Here is a 13,745-nt window from a genome sequence, read left to right on the forward strand (position 1 = left end):
GCTTACCAAGAGTAGATAAAGTCACCATCACTCTCAATGAATTCTAGTACTCTTCCTAGGGTTGACAACTCTTTGGTGAGCAGACCCTAATGGATTCAGAGTAATTTTAACCTAACACATGTGGTATCTAAGCTGGCAATGCTCACCTTATGAGCTGTAGCTGAGGTGGTCAAGGATGGGATCGTGACTGCATGCTGGACCTGTGACAGGTTCCACCTGCGAAGTGGGCACTGAGGACCTGATAAGCCCACTCATGGCAAGAGGATTGTGAAATAAGATATCAGATTCCAACTTCAAATCCTTTCATTTTGGTTTGTTGTTGAGGTATTAAGATAGGGTTCTTTATCCCAGACTGGCTTTAAAATAATAGCAATCCTACTGCCTCAGCATCCTAAGTACATTGCAGGTATAACTGCCATACCCAGCTTTGATATTTTTATATGTGAACATCTTACAGGCTCAAGTACATTCTAGAAAGTTTGCGTTACATTAACTTGATTTTGTGATTCTGAGCTAGGAGTGATTTTCTTCCTCCCCCCCCCCCCCCAGCTCTACTCTGGGAACATTTTTGATTGCTCCAACTAAGAGATGGGATTCTAGTCACGTTGGATGGATAGACAGATATCCGGGATGTGGTGAAGGATCCTACAGTACAGAACACAGCCCATCATAACCCAGAATAATCTGGTCCACAGTGTCAATGAAACCAGGCCTGGGAAAGCTTGCCTTGAAATCCACTATTCAAGGTCCCGTTATTTGCGTGGTTTGAATAGCCCGTCCCAGGGGAGCTGTTCTCTGAAGACACAGCAAGTCCAGTACCTCCTCATCCGACCCGATGTCTGCGCTGTCTTGTGGCAGGTTTGCCTTTGCCCTTCTCATCTGTTTGTGAGCCTTCTGCACAACCAGAAAGACAACATGCTCTTTTTTCCCTGTCCTCTCCACCTCTTCATTCATGCCGAGGACACTCATGGCCACATCGGTGTCAAAGAAGTCCTTGGCCACAGCTTCAATGATACCTGCGGCAGGATGACACCTGTGGTGAGCAGTGGCAGAAGGCAGTGCGCTGGCAAAAACCTCTACCATATCCAGCTGTCCCACTTTGTGAGTGTCCTTCGGGTCACCAAGCTCGTGCCCTGCCATAGATAGGCGTCCTATGGCGGCTCAGAGGGCAAGAGTGTACAGAGATTTAAGTTTTGTGAGTTTGAATATGTCACCGTCATTATAATTTTACAATTATATTATAAAACTCACAAGTTTGTAAGATTTTATAAATTGTTGACATTATAGTTTTATAAAATTCTATAATTTTATAAGGATGTCACTGTCACTAAATTTTCTACTTCAGCACCTGTTCACCTTTTTATTTCAGGAAGACATCTAACTCATTAAACAGACTCTGTACATAACAGAAGCAAAATTCCACTGGAAGTGCATTAAATATCATGTGTTCAAAACTGTTGTTCTGGGAATCCATTCAGGAGTAAAGTACAAAATATAGAGAAAGCAAGCAAGAAGTTACCCACCAACAGCATCTATGTTAGACATTAGCAAAAGATCAGCAACAGCTACAAACAGAGCAGCGGGAGCAGTTAAGGGGAATAGGGCATGAAATATTCAACCACCTACACAGGGTTTTAGGGCTGGATGGAGGAGTGTATGTCCTTAAAATGTAGAAGTAAATGGAACAAAAACAGCCTAAGACTTTTCTACAACGCTGGATTTTTTTTTAAGTAGATTAAAAAAAAAAAATCTCTACAGAATTATCATGGCTGCAAACAACTGTGCAGAGTGTTAAAAATCAGGTCTTCTTCTGGTGTTCTGAAAATCATTCTAAAAATCTCTCAGTCCTTAAGAGCGTGATGACCGAAACGCCAGTCACTATAGGACGTGCAGTACCCTCCTCACGGCGGTGTGTGGCCGCCCTAGCGAGCTCCGGGATGGGCTGATCCATGTCCTACCTGGTACAATGTGGCACAGACCGCTTCTGTCTGAATAGTAATGGAGAAGCATTGCCCCGTCAGCTCCCGCCTCCACTCGAAAGGATGGTGCGTTCATTTCCTAAGTAACAGACACAGCGCATTTTCCCACAGGGAACACACATTGTTTACATTATTATTTTTATAGGCTCATAATATATAAATATATGTTTCTAGGTTAACATACAAAAGTAATGGGCTCGACCACGGCATCTTTATTCGTCATATTTTATTCTTATTCAGTCCCCTTCTAGACTGGCTCTCCACTCCCTCCAGCTGGCTCCCTTTCCTCCTCATTTATATCCTTTGGCTTTCTTATCACATGCATTCTATCATGTGTTCTACTTCCAAGCTCCCTTAAGATCTCTTATTCCTCTCATGAACCTGCTTCTATTCTGTGCTGCCATCACACACATATCAAAGTATGTACATATATGTACAAATACATACTTAAAAAAATACTTGAGTTGCTTATTTTTACTTTATGTGTATGAGGGTTTTGCCTGTGTGTGTGTGTGAGTTTACATGTACCGCATGTGTGTCTGGGCCTGTGGAGGCCAGAGAGGGTATTAGATCCTCTAAAACTGGAGCTACAGATGGTTGTGAACTGCCTTGGAGGTGCAGAGAACTGAGCCCAGGTCCGATAAAAGAACAGTAAGCTTTCTTAATCACCGAGACATCGCTCCAGCTCCTCCTTGTAAATTTTATTTTTGTGACAGGGTCTCACTGTGTAACCATGGCTGGTCTAGAACTCACAATATAAACCAGGCTGACCTTAAACTCACAGATATCTGCCCACCTCTGTCTCTTGAATGCTAGGATTAAAGGGGCATGTCACCACATATGGTCTGTGTATACATAATTTTAAATCCAGAATCTGCATGTGAAAGAAAACACATAGTATCTGTCTTTCTGAGTCTGGCTTATTTCACTTGACAGAATCATCTTTAGTTGCATTCATTTTCCTGAAAATATCATTTTCTTTTCCTATGTAGCTGCATAAAACTCATTTTTGTACATGCATTATATTTTCTTTTTCCGTTGATGGGCATCTGGACTGGTTCCATTTCTTGGCTGTTTGAATAGTAGAGCATAAACATGAATAAGTGTCTCTTTAGCTGACTTAGAGCCCTTGGTACATACCCACGAATGGTATAGCTGTATCATGAACTACAATTTTTAAAGCCGCGTGAAGCAATAGTTATGAGCCCATTAGCACACAGAGAACTGCAATAATATGTACCCTTTACTACAGACACAGAGCTACAACATTGTTTATCTATTACAAGACACAAAACGACAATAGTCTGTCTCAATTATCACACACAGAGCTATGTTCCCATCGTCTCTTCAGTCACATAACGCCATCATTTCAGCTCCTGCTGAGAAAGTTTACCCCAAACTTTCAACCCCTGAACGATTGCATTTGGCAACTGCGGCTCGCCCAGGAAAGTTAAAATGAGATTAATGAGAGAACCACTGCTGAGCCCCCATGATCTTTAGCACCATGCTATGCTGCTTCGATCTATCCCCAAGGGTCAGCTGTTGCCGTCCTTGGCCTGTGGCCAAGCTATGTGAGGGGAGATTAGTAGCTCAGAGACCTCGCAACTGGAAAGAATCAACTCATTTTTTGTTCTCAAGGTTGGTGCCACTTGGAAATTAGAACCCTCAAGAACATACCAGGAGAAAAATTCTTCGTCCGGAAATAACTACAGACACTTCAGAACAGCCTTCTTATGAGAGAAGTGAGGCTTTTTTTTTTTTTTTGAGGTAAAGGTCACTGGAGAGCGTTCAGTTGGGATCCCCTGTTTACCTCTACCCAAGCTGAGAAACCTGTATGCCCTCCCCCCCCAACCCCACCCACACTGGGAAAACAGTAACCAGAGGAGTGGCGCCAAGAGCCCAGTTCTCTATTTCTGGCAGCCTTACGCAACCTGCCTTTCTGACATGGTCAGCCCACCCAAGTGGGCAGGCCCGCCCGGAGGCTTAGCTTTTGACCATACCTGGGCACAGTCCCAGCTCCTGGCTGACACATCCCCACCCCTTGCCTAAGGTCTATAAAACCTCCCTTCCTAAGCTCAAGCCTGCAACTTCCACAGTCCAGTTCTTTGGGACCAATGAACCAGCCCCAAATCAGCGCCTTATTGGGCATTTATCTGCTTTTAATCAAGTCTGAGCTGGGATGTATTTGTATCACCGAAAGAGAGAAAACACCTAATAGAGGGTTCTCTGGGGGAGTGAATAGGGGGCCCTTTATTGCTCTGTTCAGCAGCAATTCAATACCCAGGACACTGGGCTTCGGTCTGAGCTGGGGAAGAGATGTAGGAGGCTACTGTCCTTCATGTGCAGGGCTGCTAGCGACAACGGATTTCTTCTTGAATTTCAAATACCTATTTTGTATTCCTAGAAGTATTTTGGCTTAGGCACTGATTCAGTTTCCTCCCAAATTGAAACATCCCATCCTTCAGGGAATCTTCTTAAAGCAGCAGCTAAACGGCTCAAAAATAGCTTCAGGAAGTTTCTGAAACTGACCGGACTCACTAGGCCCCTCATTCTCAAGAGTGAGCAATACAAGCAGCCAAGGGCTATTCTTGGACAAATCAGGCCGCAAAGAAGACTGAGACCAGATCAACTGCCTGGAAGAGGTTTAGACTAACTGGGTCCCTTGGGAGGGACACCATCCAACCTTTTGAGCTGTCTGTGGTCTGTGCAGTGTGCTCTGAGTTCCCAGCCTGTGTGCGCTGTCACCCACACTGGTGTGGGCTTTGGCGCTGAAGCTGTATGTATGTCATTTCTGCTCCTGTAAATAACCCTTCACCCATACTCCAGTAAGTAACACCAATAACACGCGTTGGTCCACCAATTTGTACTTCGGTGGTAGCCATACTTTGGTCTATCCCGGGCTCTCTCTTAGATAATTAGACATGCGTAGCCTCTCTCCAGGAAAAATCTTGCCAAACAGCAACCACAGCACATGTGTGTGCTGGTATGAGTGTGCACCCACATGTCTCTTCGTATGTGTTGTGTGTGGTGTATGGATGGATGTGCATATGCAGGATGGTAGGAAAATAGGATCTGGCTCTTTACATTCTGCTGGTGGTAGTTTGGTGAAAAAAATGACAGCAGTTGCCATGTAGGTTCCTGCGATGTTGGAACTGGCTGTGCTGAACATAGAGAAGGAAGTGCACAAAGAAGTAATTGTCTACAAATGCCTCCTCTGAACTACTCCAGGGCTACAGACCCCGGTGTTGACTCTCTCCATCCACACATCACAGTGAGGGAGGTTATTTGGTTCCTATTTTTGTCTGTGTCAAATGCCTTTAAAATGAGTTCTTTATATATAGAAGGCGCTCTGTAAGTATTTAGGAGCCACCAAGAAGACTCAATGGGTAGGTAAAGCCCTTGCTGAGAAAGTGTGAGGACCTGAGTTCAAATCTCTAAAATCCACATAAAGCCAGGAGTGACCCTGTGTATTGTAATCCCAGGACTCTAAGACAGGCTAATGCAGGTCCGGCTAGGCTGGCCTACGCAATAGCAGACCACAAGAGGCCTGTGTCAGACAAGATGGAAAATGGGAACTGACACCTGAGGGTTTCCTCTGACCTCCACATGTGCATACATGTCCACACCCCTACACACACAAACACACAAACCTGTATACACCCCCACATACACCGCACACACATACATACATATATACCTCACACACACACGCGCACACACACACACACCACAGCGCTTTCTCACTGTTCTGATCTGGAAGGTTGAGAAGGCATGTTCACTTTACCACCTTAGCACCTTAGCAAGCACAGCCCCACCTTATCTGCATGACCGCCCTCCCAGGGTGCCTGTGAACACAAAATACTTACATAGTGAAGAGTGATACTGGTCAGTTATAAAGGGCCATAAAAATAAACTGTTTTACACAAGTCAGTAAACTAGTCTCTGTGCTACGGAGGAACACCAGATCTTTACTGCAGAGCACTTGATGCCTAAAAATAAAGTCTAGGGACTTAAATTTTCAGTAAGCTCTACCAAGAAGACCAGCAAGGCGTGAACTCCAGAAGGACATAGTCCAGTTGGGAATTTAGTTTCCTGACACGGCAGTGGGTCACCCACGGGTTAATCAGTGTTGGATGGATCCCAGTTCTGTCTCTTGACCCTGCCAAGTTCCTCCCCCGCCTCCTGCCCCCACTGGTACTTGCACAGCCCTAATCTGGTTGCATCAACTATTATCAGCTCTGCCCAGGCCAGGAGACCTGAAGAGAGATTTGAAAATCCACCCCAACCTGTTTTCCAGCCCTTGTTCTTTGTTCCTGGCTTCAAAGATTCATTTCAACTCTCCATTCACCCCTGAAAAGTGGACTCTGCTCCCCCACCCCACTCCACCTACCCCACCCAAGGCTAGAACTCTGACTTTTTTTGTCAGCCAGTTTATAAAGAAAGCCAGTGGACATTTATCCTCCTCTTTTACCCAGAAGAGCTGCTGGGCCTACTGATGCCAGAGGGCATGGATCTCGAAGTGCCTCTGCTGAGGAGGCCGGGCAGGGCTTTCTAGGATGGCCAAGAAAAGCCCAGATGGCCTTACCTGGTAAGACAGTGCCAGGTAACTGTGGAGGGCATCTAGGTTTTCAATAAACTCCGTGAGGTTTCCTCCCAGGGTCCGCAGCATCCTGTCATAGCCAGACATCTTACAAAACTTAAAGAAGTATTCACCAAAGAGCTTCAGAATGGCTTCCATGGATACATCTGTGGAATACACACCCCAAGTAAGACCTGGAGAAGCTGTTGTTATACTTTGGGATATGTCTTTAGCCATGTCCAAAGGGCTCAAGTCCTGCTGCCCTGGTACTTACTGGCTATCTAATTCTTCACCTTCACCCTCAGTAGCATGTCAGGAATCACCTCAGTGTCATGAGGCATCATAAAGAACCAGGAGCACATTAACCATGCCCCTCCCAAACTCCCTCATTCTTTTCTGTAACATCTAAGACAGACATTCCCCAGTGGACCAAGAGGGAGCTGTAGTGCTAGGATGTTCCCTTGACCGTTGACTCTAAGCTCAGCTCCAGATAAACTCAGGGCAGGGTAGAGGGTAGCCCCTCTGATCTCTCCCTCCACCTTACACATCTTCAGAGAATGGCCTGCTGTAGACTCAAAGGCTGCCTCTGAGGGCTAACACTGCAGTGCAAAATGGTTCTGCCCATGATTTACCCAGAAGATGAGGGCAAATAGCCTCTCTCTCAGCTTCCCTAGATCACTGCCCCCTTCAGGGCTGTTTCATCTGTCATTCTCCATGAGGGTGTCCCTGTCACTCTTCAGGCCACTCTGTGTTCTCCCTGAGTGTCACATTTCTGGCTTCCTAACTGTCAAGGAATTCTTGTGGGTGGCAACTGAGTCCTACTTGGTTTTTGTTGTTGTTTGTTTGTTTGGTGTTTTTGTTTTTAGCTAGGTACAAAGCCAGTGACTGATGAATTTCTGAGGTAGATCTACAGTATGAAGTAGGGATATGGCTCAGTCTTTCTAGTTCCCATCTGCATGGTGAGGACAGGAAGAAATTTTTTAAGTGTAGCATGGCGTTCCTGCAATGTTCAATAATCAGCTATTCTTCTCAGAGCATGCTAGGATCTTGGGAATAGACTGTTAACGTGTCTCTTTTTGTCTAGATAAGCCATGGAGGCGAGTTGTAGGCCAGATGTGCCGCCATGTCTCTGAATGAATTCCACACCCTCTGCACCACTTCCTGCAGCCAAACAAGGTGAATTTGAAGGCTGCTCTCGCTGTTACCGTGGACACAGAATGTAGGCCTCATTGGTGTGGGCAGCATGGAGCTCCCTGAGAATATTCTCTTACTCAGGGTAAGAGGGTTCTGACTCCTGGTGAGGCTGAGGAAAGTCCCTGGGAACCCTTTAAGAGTCTCAGTTCCTGACAGCATCCTTTAACAACTCTGCTTCTCCCTGTGAACCAGGACCTCACAGGGAGAGCGCCCTGCCCTGCAGATTTCTACAGAGTGGCAGGGATGCAAAGTGGTCCTTACTTCCAAGCCTCTGCTCAGAACAAAAAGGCCTTATGGTGCAAGCCTGTATGTAGCTACAAGCTACTCAGGAGGCTGAGGCAGGAGGATCACAAACTTTTGGCATGTCTGGGGCTACAGCGTCCATTGAAGGCTGGCCTGGACAACCCAGTGAGACTGTGTCCAAGTGGAAAATAAAAAGAAGGATGGAGATATAGCTCAGTGGTAGTTGGTCACTGAAAACACATGAGCCATCTAGGCTCAATCCCTAATGACATGCGCATGTACCAATACACACACATGCACACACACACATACAAACAAGTCAGAACAGCGAGCTCCTTTCAGCTCTCTGTCCACAGCCAGACCTCTGGAAAGATAATTCTTCTGGAATCTGAACTTGCACAGATAAATAAAACATATTCAGCCAACTACGAGTCAAATCTTCCAAGTCTAGACAAAGATACAGATGGAAAGGTGGGAGAAAGCCAGGGCTGGGTGAATTGTCTCTTTTGTCCCTCCTAGCTGACAACAGGCTTGTCTACACCAGAACTCAGGAGGCACTGTTCAGTTCCAAGGGAACTGAAACACATTCTAGGCAGGTCTTTCCCAACCCCCCCGAGAAGGGTGCAGACAGGTGTGGGGCTGCTGCTTTCCATTCTCCCCCACCCCTTCCTGCTGCAGGAATCCAGCTCCTTCAAGCTGAGCTGAGAAACATTTGCGCTCTGCAGCGTGCAGCCTTGAGCTCCATGCAGGTGCATCCTGTCCCTTTCTCCCCGGGGAGCGGGGTGAGGGGGTGGGGAACTGCCTGTTTGATTTGACTTAAAGCTGAAAACCTGGGGAAGAGGAAACCCCAGGTGTTGGCTGTTTCAGTCCCAGCAGTTTCATCTCTGGGCGCTCGGCACTGCTAACTGGACAGGACATCCGCCCGAGGCTAACTTCCTTAAACCGCAACCCAGGGTTGGGTGGAAAGTTGCCATCTGTGCTAGCCTTGAGCTGAGTCTGGGACTCTTACTGTAGAATGCCTGTCTGACAGGGGACAAAGGCCTCTTTTTAAAATCAGCAGCTGTCATACTTTTTTATACTGTTTCACCTGTGTGACTTTAGGATTCCAAGAGCTCTCAGATTCACAGAAGACCAGGAACAGATGGAAAATGGGAAGGAAAGCGAAGAGAGCCCGAGACACATCAGCTTTAAAGTGTTATATGTAGTGCAGAGAAAAATCTCTAGTCTACGAACTTTTGCATCTTTTGTCTATGAGAGGAAAATAAAAAAGAGAGGCATCTCTCTGTTTATCTGCACAAAATGAAACACTAGCAGTATAAACCAGAGACGTTTAAAACTGGTTCCCTAAGGGAATGGAGTGGGGAGAAAAGTTCTGAAGGGTGGGTCAGCACTTCTCTGAGCAGAGTGTTATGAATCATGTTACTGTTTCATGCGCTTAGACTAAATAAGAAAAGGTTGGAAGAGAGCTCTGAGGCAGAAAACAAATCCAAGTTAACATCTCAGCTACTCAGGGGGCTGAGGACTGACCTATAAATACAAAGGTAGTTCAAAGCCATCCTAGGCAGCTTGATGAGAACTTGTCACAAAAAAAAAAAATAGAGACCTCTGAATATAACTCAGTAATAGAGCATTTGCCTAACAAATGAGATGATCTAGGTTCAATTGCTATTACAAGGAGAGAAACACACTCACTCACACACACACAGGAGGCGGGGGGGGTATGTTATAGAAATGTATAAAGAGAGAAACAAGGAAATTATTAGAAATTATTATTATATTTCAACGATATCCCAACAAAAAATTTTTGAATAATGTAATTACTCAGGAAAAAATTTTAACCTATGGGAGCAAAGAGACGGTCTTGTAGTTAAAAGAATGTGCTTTTAACTGTGAGGTCCAGAACCTGAGTTCAGTTCGAAACTTCCATGTCAAATAGTTCAGAACTGGCTGTAAGTCATCTGATGCCTCTTCTGGCTTCTTAGACACCTACACTCCCCCACACACACATCCAAACACAGACATACACATAATTAAAAAAAAAAAAGTTTAATCCTTAAAAAAATCTAGTACCATATAAACACAGTCTTTCGACTGCTTTGTCCTAAGGCTAAAGCCAGAGCTTTGAACAAATAGCTGGATGTACTCTGAAGGCTTTCCCATCACTTCAATGTGTTAGCGATTCTGGCAGTCCTGAACATCAATGGCTGCACAGATAAGCGAAGGCATTGACAATATACAGAGCCAGGTTTCTTACTATCCAAGCAAAGGTCTAAAATTACAGGGAAATGAAGACTAGAGTGAAGACTGTACTGTTGGGTTAGACAAATCTACCTTAATCATGGGCTGAAGAGAAGTGCTGTAAGCATGAGACCTACATTCTGAGGTCAGCACCCACGTAAGAAGCTTGTGTGCACCCGAAACTCCAGCACTGTGGAGGGCAAAGACAGGAGTCACGGGGCTTGCTGGCCATGGGTATAGCTCAAGGTTCACTGGAAGGCCCTGTGAACCCTGTCTTAAAAAGAATAAAGTGTGGGTAGGCAAGACAGATCAGCGAGTAAAGGTGCTTGCCAAGGACCTAATCACCGGGATTTGGTCATGACCTGTATGGTGGAAGAAAAGAAGAGTCTCAAAAGTTGTCCACTGACCTCTTTGACACAAGCCATGGCAAATCCACACACTTAATATAAATAAATTAGTGTAAAACATTAAAAATACACAAAAAGAAGACAGAAAATGATAGAGCAGGACACGCGCATACAATGCATCACACTCACATACACACAAGGATCTAACATAAGACCATGAAGCACATCATAAGATATATAACTAGATAGTAGAGATGGCTAGATAGAGAGATAGAGGATAGATAGACATACAGATAGACAGATGATACATACATAAACAGGTAGGTAAGTAGGTAGGTAGGTAGATAGATAGGTAGGTAGATAGATAGATAGATAAATAGATAGATAGGTAGGTAGGTAGATAGATAGATAAATAGATAGATAGTATGTACACATCTGCCCAGTGAGAAAGTCTAACAGAAGTCTCTCTGAAGGAGCACTGAGCTCACCTAGTGTTCAGAGCATGGATTTTTTTAGGTGCTATTCTCTACTGAACAGAAAGAGCACTCCTTTAGAAACAGAATATTCCAGGGCTGGGATAAGGAAAGGAAAGAACAAACTGAACCTGTCATACCGGAAAATGAAGAGGTGTTAAAGAATAGTAAAGCCATCAAGGCAGCAGAAGGAACTTGAACATCAACAGAAATAACAAAAGCAGTGCAGTCTGTTTTTATAAACGGGAATTAATATTACATTGGTATAAACAACCAAACAGGGAAGGGAGGAAATCTTTCCCATTGGAAGTTTAAATGGTAACTCTAAGGGAAATAACACACAGAGAGAACCTCAAGTATTGTTTCTCGGAGATCACAGGAGACAGTGTCAGGGAGGACTAACATCATACAAGAGGGACCTTGAGAAGTGACAACACACTGCATGCACTGAGAGCAGGTCCTACCCTCAGGAGGTTCTCACGAGGTCCTAGTTACAGAGCAGAAGCCGATGGCTGTAGAGCACAGAAGCCTGGCAGATGACAGCTTCACCAAGCGATCAGAGTTCACACTGCCTACAGCTGAAACACAGAACACTTCTCCTGACAGAACCAACTGGAAAGGTCAAGAGATCGCTTCTGCAGTCTCCCTGCCAAAGGCGTCACCTGCATGATGTCATGAAGAGCTAGTAATGACCCTCAAAAGGGGACACACTACCAAGCGGCTGACCACAACTTTTGCAAAGACATCCATGTTCTGAACTGTAACGAGGCTTGGGAACCTTCCAGACTAAAGAAGCCTAAAGCAACAGGGCACTATTAAAGGTTTACTTTTACTTCCAATTGACATGATAGGTCAATTGGAAAATCTTTGTTAATGTCTACAGGACAGATGGCCAAGCTGTCTTAAGCACTCACTTCCTGAGTTGAAGTGTACTTGTACTTGCCTAAGAGAATTTTTAGGAACAAAGAGGTTATCTTATTTGTGACTTGGTAACAATCCAGAGGATGCACAGACCCAGGCTCAGAGAGGAGGTAGAGATAGATGTTCACATTTCGAGAGGGAGCTGGCATGAAGGGTAAATGAAACTTTTTTGGTACTGTTCTTACAAACTTTTAGTAGGTTTGCATTTATGCCAAAGTGAAAAGGTTTAGCTGATAACCCTGAGAAGACCTGAGGAGCTCAGGTCTTACCCAATAAGACCACAAAGAAACATGTGTTAGATGCAGTTTACAGCAAGACTCTTCAAGGTTTCATATGTATAATCAGAATGTTATTATTGGTTTTTTAAAAAATGTCTTTACCTTGTTAGAGACTCATACTGAAATATTTCTGAGTAAAATTATAAAAAACCTGAGACTTTTTTTTAGCACATTCCAGCAAAAACAAAACCAGAAAAGGATAGAGAAATACAGACATAAAATAAGATTGGCAAAAATCATATAATTCACCAAATTGGGTAAAAAGACATGTAGGTTTGAGTCTATGAATCTCTCTGCTTTTGTGGTTGTATTAAGTCTTTATTAAAAAGTGTTTTTGTTTGAATGAAAGATTTCTTTGTTAGCAGGAAAATAACTGCTACCAAGCAGCTATGCTTGGCTTCCCAGGAGAGGTGTGGAGACTTCAAATGGGATCTTAAATTGGATACTGTATGAACTTGGGCGATCTGTCTTAACAAGCTTAGCTTTTCTGTGCTGCCCAGAGTGTTTGATTCTTGCTGGGTTACAGCTGTGGGAATTGGAAAACAGAGCTGGCCTGTCCAGGGATAGAGGGAGCAAGGCCACCTGCTGAAGTCTGGGCTAGGGCTGCAGTGAAGCCTCTGCTGCCTAGACTTCATCTCCTCAACAAATGGCAGACTTGGGACTGGATTTCTCACAACCCATGCCCACATCTTATCATCCAAGATAGAGAGAGGAGGAGCTATATTCCTCATGACTGTCCCCAGGGGTCACCCAGAGAAGCATGTAGGGAGCCACAGGACAGGGACCTTCCCTACAACTCACAGAGTTCTCCATTCAAGATGATAAGAGCGTTTGTTCACAGTGTGAAGCATCAGCTGTCTGAGAAAAGCCATTCATGGAATTACTCTTCTGGTTTCTCTGTGCAGTGGACAGCGCTCAAGGCAGAAACTCACAACTGGCCAAAGCACAGAGAATAAGTGTCATTAGAATTCTCAGTCCCAAAATGAGACATCTGTGTCATGCCTCCCATGCACAAGGCTAAGGACCATCTGGGAAGAGGGAACCAGAGCTTGGGGAGGATGAGGACAAAACAGTGTCTTTTGGGGCGTGAGAGAACTGCTGTACCCTGAACTCACAGCAGTTGTGCTGAGCTGCACGAGATCAAGCCCGTCAATGTTCTAGCATGGAGAGGGAAAGGGGTTCATGAGCCCCCACCATAACTGAGGAGCTGTGGACAGTTCATGGTCTGTGGGAGTGGGGGAGTCAGTATTCTTTAGCCACGTGGTTCCTGGTAGGGCCACCACGCTCAGGGGGACAGACATACACCTAGGAATGGGTGGGTGGCACGCATTGGACTTAATGGCTTGTTTTTAAAACAAAACAACCAAAAATGAGTTCAGGAATAGGGAGGGAGAAAAGAGTAGATCTGAGAGGAGTTTGGGGGAAGAATAGGGACAGATATGATTACAACACACACATGAAATTCTTGTGGGATTAAAAAACATTTTTTAAAG

General features: G+C 44.8%; 1 protein-coding gene across 4 annotated transcripts in view; it reads right to left on the reverse strand.

Moving 5' to 3' along the window:
- LOC110566519 (guanylate cyclase soluble subunit beta-2-like) overlaps positions 1-13,745 on the reverse strand; it is a 41,718-nt gene that overhangs the window by 22,715 nt on the left and 5,258 nt on the right. For 2 of the 4 annotated variants that reach the window (XM_060391283.1, XM_060391282.1), the window contains exons 1-4: positions 11,518-11,641; positions 6,565-6,725; positions 1,959-2,058; positions 820-1,016 (exon numbers count right to left, since the gene is read on the reverse strand). In XM_060391283.1, the coding sequence (XP_060247266.1) occupies positions 820-1,016; positions 1,959-2,058; positions 6,565-6,717 (450 nt within the window). In that variant the 5' untranslated portion in view covers positions 6,718-6,725; positions 11,518-11,641. Of the gene's footprint in view, positions 1-819; positions 1,017-1,958; positions 2,059-3,656; positions 3,795-6,564; positions 6,726-11,517; positions 11,642-13,745 lie in introns of those variants that run through there. The other 2 variants (XM_060391285.1, XM_060391284.1) reach the window with 2 other exon arrangements.

Source organism: Meriones unguiculatus, chromosome 9 (assembly GCF_030254825.1).
Source record: "Meriones unguiculatus strain TT.TT164.6M chromosome 9, Bangor_MerUng_6.1, whole genome shotgun sequence".
NCBI classification, from domain to species: Eukaryota; Metazoa; Chordata; class Mammalia; order Rodentia; family Muridae; genus Meriones; species Meriones unguiculatus.